General features: G+C 40.1%; 3 protein-coding genes across 4 annotated transcripts in view; 1 reads left to right on the top strand and 2 right to left on the bottom strand.

The window, feature by feature from the left end:
• The window catches only part of LOC144545780 (glutamate receptor 2.7-like), a 44655-nt gene extending 42000 nt beyond the window's left edge, over nt 1-2655 (bottom strand). For both annotated transcript variants that reach the window (XR_013508580.1, XM_078294344.1), the window contains exons 1-2: nt 2391-2655; nt 422-1737 (exon numbers count right to left, since the gene is read on the bottom strand). Coding sequence is in view for 1 of the 2 variants with exons in the window: in XM_078294344.1 (XP_078150470.1) it covers nt 422-1737; nt 2391-2640 (1566 nt within the window). In the remaining variant the exon portion in view is untranslated. The remainder of the gene's footprint in view (nt 1-421; nt 1738-2390) is intronic.
• LOC144545787 (glutamate receptor 2.8-like) overlaps nt 1-19846 on the top strand; it is a 75702-nt gene that overhangs the window by 43019 nt on the left and 12837 nt on the right. The gene's annotated exons all lie outside the window — the stretch shown is intronic.
• Nucleotides 10943-17410, bottom strand: LOC144545904 (glutamate receptor 2.7-like). Its single transcript, XM_078294471.1, has 4 exons — nt 17045-17410; nt 13475-14703; nt 12175-12882; nt 10943-11627 (listed from the first exon to the last, which is right to left on the bottom strand). The coding sequence occupies exons 1-4, from the start codon at nt 17352-17354 to the stop codon at nt 11178-11180; spliced, it is 2697 nt and encodes an 898-aa protein (XP_078150597.1). The 5' UTR covers nt 17355-17410; the 3' UTR covers nt 10943-11177.

Below are 19846 nucleotides of genomic sequence, written 5' to 3'. Positions count from 1 at the left end.
CTTGACTTCTAATCTCTCGAAAAAATTGCATGGCTAATTATAATTATCAGCAGGTACTGAAATGATATGCATGATAGGAGACTTAAATTACATTTAGAGTAGAATCTTAACAGTTTCAAGAACAAATTTTCCTATAAAATATTCAACACAACTGATGTCATATATAATGGAATTTGGAAGCTGGACCTCTCATCTTTCTCCCAAAAAAGAAAATAAAATTAAATATACGTAAACATTTCAAAGGAATAGAAACTGAACTGCATATATAGAAGCAAAATAAATTAGTTATACAAACCTCAACCATGCATATTTTATGTAATTAATAACAGTTGTTGCTAGTTGTTTCTAGACTACTACTCATATTGTTTGTGACAAAAAATGATTTAGCTATATATTTCACAAGGAGATATCAGATACGTACCCCAAGATAAACTTGATAGACCAAATCGTTGTAGGTGAGTGAGTCCCCAAGCATCCCTCCGAAATGTTCATATTCGAACGGGACTGCATAAGGCAATCGCTTCACAGCTGCTTCAAATACATCAACTGAGTACCCACTTGCTTTTGTTGCATTTCTATGAGGGTCTATCTCCACATTCATGTACTCAAGACGTGTACTTACTGTTACTCCAACACGTAATTTTCTTCCACTAACTGGGATTTCCCAACCCTTGGGCACAACAATTGTTTCCCCTGGCCAAATGACAGGATTTAAATCTCCCGGTGATGTTGAATAATATCTCTTGTTCTTGCTTTCATCTACATGCCTTGATAATCCTTGTTCTTCACTCCAATATCCAATTTCTCTTATCCCCCTTCCAACAATGTTAATTATTTCAAACGAAGAATACCGCAACTGTCCATTTATTAATTCAAAGTTGCCACTCAATCCTTGAAACTTGATATTGGTGATTGCCTCAAGAAGTAGAGGCCCATTGGGAAAGATAGGCACCACCGAAGGAGCTGTAGAGTTATCAATTTTGGTGTTTCGAACCCCTACTTTTTCTACAGCCATTGCTAGTGCAAAGATGGTATCATAAGCCCATAATGCATAGATGCTAGGGTCATTAGACGTTCCTTGGGGATTGTTTGCTTGGAATCTCCTTCTCCATCTGGTTGTGAAGTTATTCAACTCGTCAGTCTTGGGCACATATAGCCGTACACCTAGAGCTCCCTTCATTGCACTAGTGACACTTCCATTTAGGGAGTCAACCATGTTTGTCACTCCATCTGTCATAATCCATACATACCCTTCACCCATCATCCCTATTTCTTTAGCCTTCAAAAATAGGTTAGAGCCAAAGGAAGATGACATGTGCACAACAAAAACCCTTGTTTGCATGGTCTGTAACTTGTAGAGTTTTTGCTTGATTTGGTCATCAGTTGACAATTTTGATATTAAGCAACGGTAAGGGATTCGCACATTGATCTCTTCAAGGGAATCTGCAAGGAAGGGGAGAATGCCCCGTCCAAAATCAGTATCTTCATATATTGGAACAACCTCTCGCCATCCATAGGCTTTGATGAGAGAGGTAATTGGTTTTACCTGAACGGCATCATTTATGGCTGTCCTTATAAAGTAGGGCAAATTGATGGAGGTAAGAGTGGGACTGGTTGCTGAGAATGAAATTACTGGCGCCTGACTTGTGTTACCGACTTCGGAGACCATTACAGCTTGTGAGGACTTCTGAGGTCCAATGATGACTTCAGTCTTATTGTTTTGTATTAAGTCTTGTGCTACAAAAATATTGAAGCTTTTTAGATGCTAATCATATATAGAGTTTAAAATTAATAAAAGAAACTTCTGAGGTCCAATGATGACTTCAGTCTTATTGTTTTGTATCAAGTCTTGTGCTACAAAAATATTGAAGCTTTTTAGATGCTAATCTTATATAGAGTTTAAAATTAATAAAAGAAAGAGATATACTGTAGGTTTGTTCATAAAAAAATATAATTATATCTTCCCCACCTATTATTCTCCCATTTCTTCTTCCAACTATAACTATCAATTCTAACTACCTTTATTTTTTTTTCTTTTTCTCTCTCCTCTTCCACCTCATCAATTCCAACTATAACTATCAATACTCCCTGCTTCAATTCATCAGTACATTTTAATAAACAGGGCCGGGTTGAAGTATGAGCAGACTTTCTTTTAACTAACTAAATTGCAAAATAGTTTGCTAGACCCGGGTCAAATATATGACCTGAAATGGAGTATTTCAGGCGAGAAAGTAAACAGTATGCTAAACTCAATTGCAGGTCCAAACTTAGGTCATTGAGGTAGGTTGTACGTACTTGTTACTGCTCTTAGCAGTTATTTCTGGGGTTTCATATATTAGTCCATACCCCTCAAAATATACTGGTTTCATTTTTATAAGTTTATTAGTTACCTGCTAATGCAGCCTTCACATTTTCCTTGTTGGAATCTCTGGTATAGAGCACAAGTCTGGTACTATAATTCGAATGTAGTGTGTAGAAATCTTCCGAAGCTACTGTAATGCTGGTTTGTGCCATTTTTCCAACAAGGGTGTCCAAATCGAGTATAACTCCGATTGGTATCTGTTTGTTTGAATTTTGAGCTGTAACAACTGAAAATAAGATAACATGGAGGAGAAACATTAGGGCATTTTCTGTATCCATTTTTTGCGAAGTACACTCTTCTCTCTGTATGTGGCCTTTATTTATAGGCTGCACACATATTATCACTTCATGAGTTTACTTTGACATATGCAAAAAAAAAAAGAAAAAAAAAAGAGAGTTTACTTTGACAAAGTCAAGCATGGAAAAGGTAAATCTCAGCTTGAGCTTGACTTAATGTGCCTAGTAAGGCACAGATGTTGACTTAATGTGATGTTGGGATAATATCAAGCATCACCTTATTATTACAGGAAAAATATCGTGTTGTTGACCCATTCAATTGAAAAATGGTGATGATTGTTGACTATCCAATAAACATACTTGGAGCAACAAATTTTAAATTAAAAATCTATGTTTGACCCACTAATTAAGCAACAAATTGATATTGATAAATGTCAAATGGGGGCTAGACCCTTATACTGATAAATGTCAAATGAGAACCTGGCAACAGCTGCCATGTATAATTGGTTGGACATTGATCCGCCTATCATTAAATCTTTGGTCCAGATCCGTAAATTGTGGATCTCCCAAAAAGGGCGATTCTCTGGGCGAAAATGGCGAGGAACAGGTCGATAGCGACAGGGGGTGGTTGGCGCACTGTGATCTCACGAAGACGACGTCGCCTCCCTGTGCTCCGCGGCTTAGAATATTCTCAATCCTCTCAGCGCTACAGAGGCCGTACTGGAGGTATGGGTCGCCAGTCTCTCCAACAGCGTTTGGGAAAGACTAGGAAGGGGAATCTCTACAAAAATCAGCACCACTTGGAGAAAGCTCCAGCTTTGACGGCACAGGGAGGAATAATCCTCCTTTTCACCATACCTCCACCTCACCAGCCTGCCTTGACAAGATGGAAGCAGTTCAACCCCCACAAACAACCCTCTATAAAACCACCACTGCGATACCACAAGAGAATCATCTTCAACTCAATTTCAGAACTACTCCCAACCCCCAACCTCTCTCTGACACCGCTAAAGAACTCCCTGACACTGCCACTTGTTGAGATGGCGCAAGAAGGCCACTCAACCACAGCGCCGGCATCCTATGCCGATGTGCTTGCCGCACCACCGCCGTTACCACCACACCTAAATCAGCGAGTTCACCAGCCCACCTGGCACTTCTACCTTGACAAGAATCCCTTTGCCCAAATTTCGCAGCCAAAACCGCGCCAACCTACACAGCCTAATATGGCCCAGCATGACAAGCGAGACCCCTTGCCGTTGCCCCCAAACCCCAATAGCCCAGCATGGAGGGGCCGGTGTTACAATTGCCTTCAGGTTGGACATGATCAGAATGGATGTGAGTGCCCCGTGAGAGTATGTGCTAGATGTTGGACTAAAGGGCATGAGGCTCGATTCTGTCCAGCACAACTACAACCGGCCGTGACCTTCGTCGACCCGCTCAAACCTCGGGGTCATCTTGGAGAGAGCTCCATGCCCGAGGGCAGGCCGGACCTGACGTCAGTTTTCCTACCTGAAACCCGGCAAATGCAGCAAGATAGGCTGCAGCTTAGTCGGGCTGTGGTGGTGGATGCAAGACTCGTACCGGACCATAATCTCAATTTGGTTCAAGCAGCTCTCATGACGGGTTGCAAAACTCACATCCCCTTTCCGGTAACTCACATGGGTGGTCCTCAGTACTTACTGCTCCTACCACCAGGGGCCGACCGCCACCGCTTTCTTCTGAGTCATAGCAAGCAGATCAAGGAACTGGGATACATCACGTATCCTTGGAGTCCAGCAATTAATGCCTACCCGATGGAGCTTAAGTATAAAATCTGGATTGAGTTAAGGAAACTCTCGCCTCATGCTTGGAATGTGGATCACCTTATTCCGGCAGTGAGCTCTTTCGGTATTGTGCTAGACCACACGCCTATGAGTGGTGTTAAATCTCTTGAGAAAATGATGGTGGTCATGGCAGTAGCTGATCTAAAGAAAGTACCAAAGGGAATTATGCTGTGGGTGAGGGGGATGTCCAGAATTCTAGAGGTGATAGTTCATGGTTGGATCGAAGAACCGTTACCTATTATAGCACCTGTCGACCCTACACCTGACCAAGCTTTCTTTGATGAGATTCAGGAGCAAAGGCTTCTTCCACCAACAATCCAGGCCACTGTTGACACTGCAACAGTTACGGTGGCATTCGAAACAATGTACTCACTGTGGGAAAGGCTCAAACCAGGAAAGGAGAGGGATGAAATAGAAAAGGCCATCGGTGCAAGCCCCTTTTTTAGGCGCAGGACAGCAGTGTCACGTGCAGCAACACCCACGGATGGAGGGGAAAATTCCCAAAATGAAGCACCAAAGGATGCACCAAAGGAGACTTGTGAGCCTAACTCAAATGATTGGATACTTGTGCAAAATGAGAGTGACCATCAAACTGAAGATCTGTCATCTCCAACTGCTTCAAACATACCTCCACACAAGGTAATGGATACTAACTCACCCTCTGTTCTCGATGGGGGGACGGGACCAGCAGTGGACATCCACCAAAAATTGCTTGATTTTATCGAAAAAGGGAAGAAGGTTAGAGAACCTCAAGAAAATCAAGTAATGACTGGGGATACAAGCAAAACTAAGGAGGCCATCAGCCACACGGGAGGGATTTCAGCAGACAAAAATGGTCAAGGAAAATTATCATGGGCCGATATTTGTGACGAAGAGGACCGAGCCGAAGTAGCCCAGTATCAAGCAGTCCCAATTAGCCCCTTCAAGGAAGACTATGTTAGGAGTCACATACCAAATAATCCCAAGCCCGAGAACCCTTGTCAACGACCTTGGATCTTTGCAGGCCCAAACCCAAAACCGCACGGCCCGGTACCTATCGAAAATCTGATCACCAACCCGCCCATCCCACTCTACCTACCACCACCTGAACAAGCGGACCTGCAGCCCGCCAACCCAAACCCCGCTACTGTCTCTGACCCAAACCGCACCCAACCTGTCATAAACCTAGGTGAAGCCGCTGAACAGGTAGTGCTACCCAAAGGAAAGAAGAGAAAAGGAAAGGCGCCCGCACAATCTCAGGCGAAGGGGACCAAGCCGGTGGATGGCAAGCTGCGCCAGAGCGCGCGCCTCTCGGGTAGGAGGCCGCAAACTAAATTCTTTCCAAGGGCCACTAAGCCGAAGCCAGCCATAGGATCAGCTGCTAAAAGAAATCTAAGTGCACGCCTGGAGACAGCCGACATCACTGCAGCACTTGAAGCCGAACAGCTAACTCAGGTACCTTTGACTCAACAAAAATCTGACAGGGTTGATGCTTTCTGTGGCATTGGGATGCCTATACTGGTAGATGACTCCGTTGGTACAGAACCAGCCATAGAAGACCTTGTTGCCTGTAGCCAGAAACCACCTCAAGAGATGGCTGTGTCAGAAAATCAAAATGTGGTGCTTCCTCAGGAATCACAAGGCGACAATGCAAATGAGTTGTATGAGGAGTCCCTGTTGCCATCCATTGAGTCAGAACCTGAAGAACTCTCCGAGGGGGAGTTCTCTGATGCTTAAGGAAAGCATCCACTAGGTTGTTGCAATAGTTTTTTCTTTTTTTTCAGTTTTTTAGAACTGAGTTTTTGGTGAAGAAATCACTGTCATTGTTACTGTTGCAACTTTTTGTGCAAGATATCAATGTCAACTCAAGTTAATGAAGTTACTTTTAATTTTCCTTTATCTGTGTTGAATTGGAATGTGCGTGGTATGGGAGATTCCAAAAAATGTGCTGTCATCAAAGATTTAATTTGTGATGCTAAATGTGACATATTGTGCTTTCAAGAAACAAAATGCGAACAAATAAACATGTTTAAATTAAGAGAAGTATGCCCCTCGAGGTACAAGCAGCATGTAACCTTGGATGCTATTGGCACTAGAGGGGGGATACTAATTTCATGGACAAATAAATTAACCCTTGTGCATACTATTATTAGAGAGTTTAGTGTGACTGTAGTGTTGTGTAAAGGGCCTTTCTTTTTTATGCTAACCTCAGTGTACGGACCACAGGAAGACATCCACAAAATTAGATTCTTGGAGGAAATCAAACTTTTGTCTTCTAATTCTCAATGGCCGTGGCTTGTTTTGGGAGATTTTAATTTAATTAGAGACATTCATGAAACAACTGGTGGCTTGAGAAATATTGCACTAATAAATGATTTCAATGTATGTATTGATGAGGTGGGGTTAACAGAGGTGCCACTCTTGGGAAGGTCCTACACATGGACCAGTAGGAGACCCGTACCGACCATGTCTCGTCTTGACAGAGTATTCATATCTTCGCACTGGTCCGTTTTGGGAACGCAATATTCGCTCGAGGATATGCCGGCCACGGTATCGGACCATGTTCCATTGAGGCTAAAGCTAAAGCCACATACAGCACCGCCGAGGAAGTGCTTCCGGTTTGAAAATTTTTGGTTAAATTACGAGGAGGTTAATGAAATCGTCCAGAATGCATGGCAATCCGTGCAGCCCGTTTCAAACTCCGCAAAAACAGTACAAAAAAAAATTCGAGCTACTCAGAGGGCCTTGAGGTTATGGGCAGCGGCTAAGTTTGCTAACAGTCAAACATACTTGACAAGGTCTAAGTGGACCTTACAACAGCTGGATAAGGTGGAAGAATCCCGTTTATTGAATGAGGTGGAATTTCGCTTGAGAATAAGGATAAGGGAACAAATTTTCAAATTAGCAAACGATCGGGAGGTCAGGTGGAAGCAAAGAGCGGGATGCCGATGGCTAAAGTTGGGAGATAACAACACTCGATATTTCCATGCGGTGGCAAATGAGAGAAAGAATATAAACTCAATCCACACACTGCGAGACGAAAGAGGTAACACCGTCAGCTTTGATGACACCCCACGGGTACTATTCGCTCACTACAGAGATATCCTTGGTCTCCGTAAGAACCACCGGTACGCTTTCGATCTCACTGGTAGGGTCGGCCCGGCGGACACAGAGGGGTTAGCAATCTTAGACCAACCTATAACTGAGGACGAAATTAAGCAAGTAGTGATGCACATGCCAAAACATAAAGCTAGTGGTCCGGACGGGTTGCCAGCAGAGTTCTACCAGGCCTTCTGGCCCATAATAAAAGAAGATGTCACCCGCCTAGTGCTTGATGCTACCCGAGGAAGAAACAATATTGCGTGTCTAAATCAGTCGGCTATCACACTAGTGCCAAAAATGGAGGGAGCCACCGGGGTGGATGAGTTCCGACCAATCAGCGTCATGAACACGTCAATCAAGATTATCACAAAAATTTTGGCTAATAGGATGCAACCGCACTTACAAAAATTGGTCAGTCAGGAGCAGACAGCATTTATCAAAGGGAGATCCATTATGGAATCATTTGCAGTTGCATGAGAATTACTGGTTTTTTGTTCGAGAAATAAAATTCCAGCAATACTCTATAAGGTAGATTTCAAGAAGGCATTTGACACTGTTGACTGGTGTTTCTTGACAAACTTACTGGTGGAGAGGGGATTCCCACCGGGGTGGCTATCTACGGTATTGACAGTTCTGCGAACGTCTAGCTCCGCGGTAAGAGTTAATGGATCCATGACACAATATTTCAGTCATCGGAGGGGTTTGAGGCAGGGTGATCCGTTGTCACCGATGCTTTTTATATTGGTCGCTGATGTGCTACAGAGATTTATAGCTGCTACGACGGCAATTATGCAGCCGGAGGTCGCGATCCCTCCTCAGGCAATCCAATTTGCAGATGATACAATCATTTTCACCGAGGCTCACCCCCAGAATCTGAAGATATTGTCCACCATCCTAACGAGGTTCCAAGATTTAACAGGGTTAACAGTCAACCGACAGAAGAGTGGTTATGTGCCTATCTCCATCCACCCAGGTAGCCTTCCGACGGTGACACGAATCCTGGGTTGCGGGCCATCGGAATTGCCGCTCAAATATTTGGGACTGCCACTGACGAAAAAGAAGCCGGCAAAGCATCTATACCAGCCAATTATTGACGCGGTGCGGAAGAGGCTGGCAGGATGGAAGGAAAAACTGCTATCCTTCGGAGGGAGACTAACTTTAATTAAGTCTGTCATTTCAGCTATCCCTCTGCATTACATGCAGGCTGCTCGAATCCCAAAGGGAGTGGTGCAGCAGCTTGACAGGTTTCGAAGGAACTTTCTATGGAAGGGGACGGAGGAATGTAAGACTATTAACTGTCTTGTTAATTGGGAAAGGGTGTGCGCACTAAGATCAAATGGAGGGATGGGAATCATTAATCTTGCGGCGCAAAACGAGGCACTTCTCCTGAAGTGGTTATGGAAACTCGAGAGTGAACCTCAGGGACACTGGGCTATGACGATTAATCGTTTATATGGCATCCAATCGGTGGCTCACCTTGCAGCAGTGCAAATTGATTCATTTTTCATACGCAGTTTACAGGACCTCATACCGTTGTTTGTCATCTCGGCAGTAAGGGCAAATGACGGTTCACTGTCTTGGCGTTGGACCGAGAATGGCACCTTCACCACTGCCTCCGCCTATCACATCATGCAAGACAGAGGCCTCGTATGCCCTTTCTACAAGCAACTCTGGAAGATAAAGGCCCCGTACAAGGTTAGAGTCTTCTTGTGGGTAGCAATCCAAAACAAAATATTAACTCAGCAGGTTCTCGTTGGAAGGGGATGCCATGTCGCATATGGATGCAAACTGTGTGGGAATGCCAATCAGGAGACAAGAGATCACATATTTTTACTGTGCCCATATGCCGAGGCATTCTGGCAGCGCCTGTGCGGTGTAGCAGCCATTCTCGGTACCGCTGGACATATCTCCACGGTGGTTGATTTCTGGATAGCAAATAGGCGCCCAGGGGATAAAGAAGCATGCGTTTCGTGGGATGCGACGTGGGCGGCAGGTGTGTGGGCATTGTGGAGGGAGAGAAACAGACGGACATTTCAGGGTGACGAGAAGAGCGCCATTCGTCTGGCGGCAGAGACCCAGCAACAAGTACAACAGTGGCTGCTGGTCATTTGACCGAATGACGGGATTCAACCACGCCTCACTGTTTTCCATTTTCCTTAGTGTTTTGTTTACTTTGTAAACGTTATAAATTTCATTTGCTGAGTCCGGTGGTGTAAATATTTATGTACAACTCTTTTTATTTCTTTAATGAAATAGTCGGTAAGCGCTCGCTAACTGACCTTCAAAAAAAAATTGGTTGGACATTTATTTGTACACACCAACAAACTGTATTGAGAACTGCAAGGAAGGCGTGATTGCGCTTGAGGTTTGTGCAAAATTAAAGCATAAGTAATTATGTCTCAAAATACCTCATCCAATTCTGATACAAATCATGACATGCTCTCATTTAGAACCATAGTTGTGCAAAATGTTTTTTTCCCAGCATTAACTGTTGACAATCTCTAAGCTTGGAAGTCTTTCGACTCTCCATTTTTTTTATACAATAACGGATAGAATTCTCCACACAAGAAGTTGACCTCAGTATGATCCGGTCCATCTAAAGGCTTGAAGTTGAAAAATACAACTTAATTAAAGGCTTGACATATTTACTAAACTACTTGGCCAAGACTTTTTTTTTCATGTTGTGAAGCAAGTTGGGCATTGCAAATCCTCATGGTTCAACTTGAGGGAGAGTATTGAAGACGTAAGATCCTATTCGAGTTATCATTAGACTAGCTGGATAGGTGTTTTGATTTGAGAAGCTGGAAGCTACTATTTAGCTACTATTTGTACAGATTTAGAACCATAAACCGGAATACTGTAATATATATATATGTAGTGAGACCAATTACGAAGTATTAATAAGAAAAAAACTATTCTTTCTGTACCAAATTTCTCATCTATATTATACATAAGAAAATACAGCTAGTCGTGAGATGTGTATACCATATACCAAATGGCGTATCAACAAATTAAATTTATAATAGATAACAATCAACAGTTGGGCTACTTTAGGCTTGCTTACACGGAAAAAACCTGCATGGGCTTTTTGCAGCCTGGGTCTTATTTCTATGTCATTCTAACTTTTCAATCAGAGTTGAAAACAAATCATTGAAATCAATATGTTTCACTAGTAAACCTAGAGCCCTATGATAATTAGTTCGGAATTGGGGTTTTTGCTTGAGAAACATTTTGTTTTTCCATATTTGGTTGTTGGCCCATTGCTTATTGAGCTTTGCTTTTTAGTGGGCCTTGACGAGTTGCAATGTAGTGACTGGTGAAGTTAATTGAAGTTCTTGTGTCCAAGGTGTTCGATGAAATGTCCAAATGAGATCTTCAAATATCACGGAACTATAAGATATGTCATCATGTTTATGACATGATTTTAAAACCTTTTTAAATAAACACCTTTGTAGCACTAGAAATGAACCAGAAATCTACTTTGGAATTTTAAAACCTACAACTTTAATCCAAAAACTACTGTTCCAAATATAATTATCAAATTATTTACCACTGTTTATCTGTGTAAAAGAATTGAAAAATTGGAGGGCACCGTTAGTGCCATATGACAGGCATCATCATCTTTTGAAAGGATTATGATACACAACTAAAGAACATAAGTACATAACCAAGGATTTATTCATTTGATCCCTCCCTGGTATGGTCAAGCATCTCTCCAAAGGAAGGCATCTCGATCTGGCTATTTGAAATTTCCCTTTCTGGTGTCCCTTCATCGTTTAAATTAGGTGATGTCATTGTTTGACTGTTGGCCTGATCTTCTTCTCTTAACTCATCCTTCTGGGGAGGATTTTGCACAGCTTCAGTGCTTGTCGAAATATTGTGTCGCTGGAAGATAGAAAAAAATGCATGGATGATTAGAGCTAAAATGGACGAGACTCCCGTAATGAGAAATAGACCCATGAAGCTATTAAATGTGAGGCTGGTTGAACTTGAGGTGTCTCCTTTGTCAGTGAAGGTACTACTTCCGTATAATTCTTCATCAAATTTTGTCATGGTATTGCTCTCCATGACTTCCAGGATTTTTTTTGACACATCCGGCACTAGTGGTGATCCTTTTGGAAATGCCTAAGCAAACAGTGACAAAAAAAAGGGGGAAATATGCTATGATTAAAAATTAGAAAACATTAAAAAATTCAATAAAAGCATGATCACCATCGTACTACTTTTTCTTTATCAATGTATGAATTTTGTGCAAGCTGGTATGGTACATCCATACATGTTTGTCAGTTAGTGGAGATTGCTAACAACCATATCCACTTACCAGCTTAAAATGTACCAATATATAACATTAACCTCCTAAAACAGTTCGAACACTGAATTGTGGTTAATAAAATAGGAGCATGACTTCTATTCTTACTCTAAAAAAGAAAAAAGAAAAAAGAAAACAGTTCGAAACACTGAATCAAAACAGGGCCAAGGGTAAAGGCAGCTTTGTGTCACCACTAGTTAGCTGGCATTTCATTGAGATTTGAATGTATTATTCGAACAAATTTGGACAATCCCAAATAATATGGTACCCCTGCTATCCCTGGAAGGATTGCATCAGTAGTCAACCCATATGTGTGTGGGGGTCATAAGGTAATAACTAATAAGAGAGAGAGAGAGAACGTACAAATCCAAATCCGTCACTCTTGTAAGTTGGCCCAACCATGGAATAATTGTTAGGATAATTCTTGAGGAACAACTTTAGGTATGGTATCTCATCAACAACAACTGCCACTGTTCCATTGGATAGTGCCTCATTATACTCAGATGGCGATGATAAAGAAATCATCCTTTCTTCTTTGAACCCCAGCCGCTTCAGAAGAGCCGGCATGAATGATTCTTCCAAGTACCCTACATTTTGCCCTGCTTTGACAACCTGTTCTATGCTCGTCACTGTCACCTGGAGTTGTTCAACTGTCAGCTTGGAGCTAAGGCTTGCAGTATAGCTCTGCTGTAGGATGAGCACAACAAACACCCATGTTATCACCACAATCCTTGACAAATTGCTGACCATTCTCTCTCTGTGCGTGAAAACTAGTGTGGAAAAGGCAAAGTACAATATAGATCCCATTTGGTTCGTACGATTTCCTCTGAACTCCTTATTTACTCGGTGCTCAATCAACCAGACTGTGATGCCGGTAAGGAAGACGAAGGCACCAGTTGTGAGCCATAATGTGGGAGTCCAGGGTGCCAAGAAGGTCCATGGGGATTTCTTGTTCACATCCTTTATCAGGGCGAGCATGCGTACTCCTGACTCTGTGTAAGGAAGTGTGAAATCCGCATACATGGAGCGGTTGGCCAAAATGGTGATATCACCAACAACAGCATCGTATTTCTGTAAATTTTGAAATCACAAGTCACCTATCAGATGGGTACTGATATAACTATTGGATATTTTCATGAGTTATTACTAAACCAATTAGGCTATGAGCACATTCGTACTTAAGTCCTATTAAGAATAAGTATTAATACACTTTTGTTTGTTTTCCTCGCTCTTGGACATGGCCGTAGTTATTGTTTTATAATCAAGGTGATGTCCATTTGGAGAAGTTGTACAATTGGAAATGATATAGGCTAATTTCTACTTGTTTTTCTTGGTTCTTATTAGATTGTCTATGGAAATAAGAAATAGTTGCTGTCCATTCTTAACAAAGTGGTAGCTGCATTTTTTTCTCCCATTACAACAAAAAGCTAATTTAGAAACTTTAGTTATGCTGTTGGAGATACTATTGATATATAGTCCCATTACTTATAACTGAAAATTGTGCTTCCTACGATGAAGGATTATATATATTAATGACAGTAATTAATTTAACTTGCGATAACTATTTTAAGAATTCTATCTAAGCCTATCAAGAACTTAAAAAAAGACTGAACTCATTACAAACTATTGAAATAAAATGAAGGAAAAATACAAGGAAACAAACCTTAAGATAAACCTGGTACACAATCTCATCATAAGTGCCATTGAACTCTTGAAATGTATAAGAGACATTGTAAGGAAGTAGATTAATCGCTGCTTCAAACACCTTTATGCAATAGCCAGAGAAATTGTGCGAGGCTGTAGTGTTCGGCTTCACAAACTCTGCAAATCCAGGTTTTTTGGGTACTCCAATAAGGAGTCTTTTATTGGTCGTCGGCCATTGCCATCCCTCCGGTTTATCATGGTTATTTACTGGCCATTTAATGGAAATATTGCCCCCAGTCCAGTTGCCAACTGGATAGTTATATGCACCGACAACATTGGTTATCTCAAAGGTGCCGGACTGTAATTGGCTGTTAACCAGATTAAAATCACCGCTTGTCCCGCTAAAATTGGTAGATTCTAAAGAAGCTTTCAGAGTCAGCCCCATCGCAGAAACCCCAATTTTCGAAAAATCAGTCGAGTTATACAGTTCATTAGATGCTGTAAAGGATAAATTCGCATGTGTTACATTCTCAACTGATCTTGCCAGCAGCCACACTGTGTCATATGCCCATAAACCAAAAACTGTGGGCCCTCTGTTCACCTGGTATTTATTTTTCAATCTCATGGAAATATTCTGAAGCCTCATTGAGTTTGGTATGAATGGCCGGATACCGAGCACACCTTGCATAACATTGCTCGCATTTGGCCCGGCAAGGTCCACAATATCTGTTAACCCGTATGTTGTAATCCAAACAAAATCATCACTAATGGTCATGTTCTGCTCTTTAGCACTTGAGAAAAACTTAAGAGCTAATTGGTAGGACATGTGAACAACAAATACTCTGGTTCTGTTGGCCTTCAGGTAATCGAGGGCTGCATTTATTTCACTGTCACTTGCCCCGGAAGGGATTTTGCATCGGTATGGGATGTATGCATCTATTCCCTGTAAAGTGTCAACTAGGTATGGAACAAAAATGTTGCCAGCATCGGTATCCTCAAAAACAGGCACCACCTCCCTCCAGTTGAAGTGTTGGGCAATAGAGGCGATGACGGTGGCTTGGGATGAGTCATTCCAAGAGGTACGAATGAAATAAGGAGTTTGGCTGGAAGAAATAGAAGGGCTATTTGCTGAGAATGAAATGATCGGTACATTTGATTTGTTCCCGAGCTCGATGAGAAACTTTGCTTGAGATGATGTTTGTGGCCCGATGATTGCTTCAACTTGTTCATTTTTTAGAAGATCAACAGCTGCAATTTTGGCAAACAATAAACTTCCATAACATGTTGAAGAATGCAGAGTGCAATTAACGTGGGTTCTTTGAAATCCGATCCGGTTATTGCCGGTTATAACCGGCAATAATAACCGGTTATTGCCGGTTATAATAACCGGCAATAATACGTGTTATTTGAATCTCTTTATAAAAGAATAAATTCTTTAATATGTTACTCCCCATACTTCATATAAGGTCTCGTACCGGATTTGGATTAAATGAATTCAGATAGTTTCGAATTCGGATTTGGATAATTTTATCATAAGATGAATAGGATCCGGATACGAATAAATTTATTCATTTGAAAACGGATCAGATATCCGGTTATATCCAAAATTAATTGGGCAAGTAAAATCTAATAGCATATCACGTGGGTAAATACGATCCAGTGGCATCACGTGGGTTCTTTGAAATCCGATCCGGTTATTGCCTGTAATAACTGGAAGAGGGGGCTGTCCGATGACCATCGGGTCACTTTTGTGTTCGATGGGTTCTCTCACCGTCAAATCTGCTTTAGAATTCGTGTGTTCGAATTTTAAAGCAGACGTGAAATTGCAGACGCGAATCCTAAAGCAGATCCGACAGTGAAGAAAACCCATCGAACACAAAAGTTGGTTGGATGGGCGTCGGACGCCCCCCTCTCCCGTAATAACCGGCTTCTTGTTTAGCATCACGTGTTATTTGAATCTCTTTATAAAAGAATGAATTCTTTAATATGTTACCCCCCATACTTCATATAAGGTCTCGTACCGGACACGTATCTTAAGACCAGATTGTTTATGGAAATAATTGAATTTTAGTAGCTCTCGTGAATCGAACCCATGCCTCGCGCGTTAGTAGAGAGCCAAAATACATAACCACTGCATTTACAATTCTTTGTGTTATAGGTTAGTAATTATTGTATTCAATCTATGCTTGAGTTTAACCTTTAGTTATACAAATTTAATTTAAGTTATGATTATGATTAATTCAAATATTATAATTAAAATAATAAAAAATAATATATATAATAGACGTATCGTATCTTAAATTTTTGAAAATTACCGTATCGCCATATCGATATCGTATCCGATACTATACCCGTACCCGTATCGTATCCGATACAATACCCGTACTCATATCCATGCAACATAGGTGAGAATGTGAGAATTGTGTTGGGGGCACCCATGGTGCATAGAGTGGGAAAAATGGCACGGCGGAGCCGGCTTCATCACGGAACAGCATGTCACATGCCGTGATCATTCGCGTGCCGTAACCATCCCTTGACATTTTCATCACGGCACAACACGCGAAAGATCTGGTCACGACATGTCACGGCACAGCACTATTCCGTGTCGTGACTCGCATGTCGCGTGCCGTGTGACCACCCCTTGATATTTTGGTCACGTGAAATTAGGACCGTTAGGTCTTAATCAAATAGTGAATCTTGAATAAACTAACTTAAATTATGAAAAAATAGTTAAACGTGAGAGAAGTGACCAATTACGTTTGGACACGGCACACGAGTTACGCCGTGACTATTCGCATGTCGTGACCACCCCTTAACATTTTGGTCACTGTACGACACGGCACGGCACGAGACCAAAGTCACGGCGTATTAGTCATGGCACGGCATGTTTTTTCCACTCTAATGGTACATAGAGAAAATTGAATAGTACTTTTTCTAATTTTATTTTCTTAATTTTGTTAATTAGTATATGTATTTTAAAATGCTCAACAATTATTTATTTTATATCTGTATTCGAATTCGTATCCGTGGACTATCTATTTCGTATCCGTTTAAGGCAGATTTGGTTTTGAATTTTGATATCCATTTACTATCCATATCTGTATTCGTATCCGCTCCGTTTTCACCCTATGTGCTTGTGTTGTTTTTATCTTCTTCTTTTTTCCTTTTTCTCCATCTTACTCAAAAATTGTTGTTCCAGGTTTCGATTGACATACTTGTAAACTCTTTTTTAATTGGTTAAGTTCAATTAAGCAGGCTTTCAGAAAAATGAAACAAACCATGCATCATTGATCGGTACATAATATTCTTGCAAAAAAAAAAAAAATAATACAGAGAGCGAGAACGCCAAAGATATATAAAAATTACAAGTTTGAATATTCAACAAAAATAACGTGCACAAATGGGAACCCATTTAAATTGCCTAACAATATGAGAGAGATATATACTGATGAATTAACAAAAAAATAACAAATATGCTATGATTTCTTTGTATATTAATTTGTATATTAATTTGCTAGGCACCTGAGGCCTTCGATCCCCTTTCCTTCATAGAAATAAACAAAAAATGAAAAAGAAGAAGGAAACAAACCAGCAACTGCAGCAGCAAAGACATCACCGCTCTTCAAGTCCCTCAACACAAAGGAAATTCTCGTCGTGTAATCGGGATTCAACGCATAGAAATCCTCCAAGGCCAGCTGCATGCAGCTCCAGCTGATACCACCATTCCATGAATAAGTATCCAATATAACACCCACTTTTACATCTCTGACATTGTTCCTTTCACTAGTACTACTGTTCTGATGAGCTCCAAGAACAAGAACAGGTGGTGAATAAATCAAAAAGTAAAAGAGAACAATGATGAGATGTTGTAGATGGTGACCATCTCCTTGAGGGGCCATTAATCGATCTATCCGAACTTTTGGGGATATCTCTTTCCTTTTTATGCTTTCCAATGAAACCACCAAGCCTGCCTTATTATACATTCCATTCATCTCCATTTTGGTGAATAGTAGGTCAGTTGATTGTTGACTTGACTATCAAATGCTTGAAAATTAAGTTTGAATGATCAACTTAGTTATTTAGGATAAAATAATTAAATAGATTCTTCATATTCTTCAATTGATTTGACATTGTTTTTTTATTTTTAGAAGAGCCTGTAGACGATCTGGGTAATTAATTAATTTTAGAAAACTGAACCATTTTTATAAAATCCTATCCATATTCCATCCTCCTCATCCCTTGAGCTATATATATATATATATATATATATATATATATATATTCGCTTGATCATTTGGTAAAAAGATAATTTCACAATATTGAAATAAAATTCAAGAGTAAAGCCACATTATTTTAGTTGCTTAATACTTATTATATCAGAAATTTTGTACCTTTTTTGTTTAACAACATGAGCGCAGTTCTGCTTTCAAAAATAAAAACATTTAAACAATTGAAATATTTTATGTGTAAATTTCAAATATATATATGCGTGAAATTTAACTTTCTTCTCTAAAACTTTGGCTAATTAATATATACATTTCATGAATAAAATTCCAAATTTTATCAGTATAGCTAACTTGTCACATACATTTTTTTTTCCCCAGTAGCTGGTAAGTGGTAACAAACTCTCTTGCAGTACTCTCCATTTCAAATACAATGGAGAGAATTCTCCAGCCAAGATATTGACATCAGTCATCAGTATCAGACCCGGTCAAGTCAATATAGATATTCTTTTAGTGTCGTACTCTCCATTTATTAAAGAAGTGAGAAGCGTTTATTTTATGGACTACTTACATCAACTTCGGCATGATCGAAGCAGTGTACCGAATCCATATCCTCTGAGGTAACACAATATTTCTCCTTGGATTACAGCCGTCCGATCAAAATCCGGACCAATTCAATCCGTGATAGAATGTACAAAGCCACTTTAACAGTCGTGCAGATTTTGATTGGACAGTCCAGATCCAAACATAATAAAAATATTATGTTACCTTAGCTAATAAGAAATTCACAGTGTACCTATTTATATATTCTCATGACCAATTAATTAATCCAAATTACAACATCACTATCTATATATTCTCATGACCAATTAATTAATCCAAATTACAACATCACTATCTATATATTCTCATGACCAATTAATTAATCCAAATTACAACATCACTATCTATATATTCTTTTACACACGTTTGTGGGGTTCGAGGCAATTTCCTGTTGCGTCATGTAATTTAGATAGAGACACAAACAAGGATCATGTGGAACCTCTGAAAGATTCTAATAAATAGAGACATAAACAAGAAAAATCGTTAAATAAATAGATATTTAATTATAATATAGATAGAGATTTTAATAATGAAAGATTCTAGTCCCATAGGATCATGTGGAACCTCTGAAAGACACGTAATCGAAGACTATTGAATGGAGAACGAAGACCATAAAATAATTAAGCTAATTTTAAATAACGCAAAGGAACACCAACAGTGAATAAATTAGAATCTTGGTAACTTGTGTTCAAAACAGAGACGCAGAAAATTGAGTGTCAGTATTTTCTATATATGGTTCATTTGGTTACAGCTACTTTTGCCAGAAATTGTGCCTGTTATCCACAGATTTTTAATTACTTTTTTGATAACTGTGTTGTGTCATTTTTAAATTGGTTAACCTGACAAAACTACTCCATATTATATTGGGTTAGTACCATAGTAGGAAATATCGGCCGATACCGATCCGTATCGGCCCATACGTATCGGTATCGGCCGACCCCGATCCAATCCTGAGCCCCTCACCATAGCCCATCTCTCTCTCTCTCTATACATACATATATATAGAGTTAGGTTGGGGTGCTATGGATAGCATAGTGGCCTCTATGCTACGGCTCAATATTCGAGTTTTCAAAATTCAAATGGTCGATCCGAACCGTTCATCTTATTCTCCATATTAATATTTGCTTGGAGACCAAATTTTACAATTTTCTGAATTTTTTTACTATTTATTAAGTATTTTACAAAATTGTTAATCCAACGGTGGCTGCACAAAACAGTAAAACCGTTGGATTAGCGATTTTCAAAGTGGCTTAATAAATAGTAAAAAAATTCAGAAAATTATAAAATTTGGTCTCCAAGCAGATATTAATATGGAGAATAAAATGAACGGTTCGGATCGACCGTTTGGATTTTGAAAACTCGAATATTGAGCCGTAGCATAGAGGCCACTATGCTATCCATAGCACCCCAGCCTAACTCCATATATATATATATATATATATATAGGCTGTGGCTAATTTGCTGCCGGCAGCATTTCTGCCGGTGGTGCTGCCACTGTTTTTTCTATTTTTTGATGTTCAAACGACAAATCTAAACCGTTAGATGTTTAATCTATATTATAATCT

The sequence above is a fragment of the Carex rostrata genome, chromosome 28 (assembly GCF_964058835.1).
Source record: "Carex rostrata chromosome 28, lpCarRost1.2, whole genome shotgun sequence".
Lineage (NCBI taxonomy): Eukaryota > Viridiplantae > Streptophyta > Magnoliopsida > Poales > Cyperaceae > Carex > Carex rostrata.
This window is presented reverse-complemented; position numbering and strand designations above follow the sequence as displayed.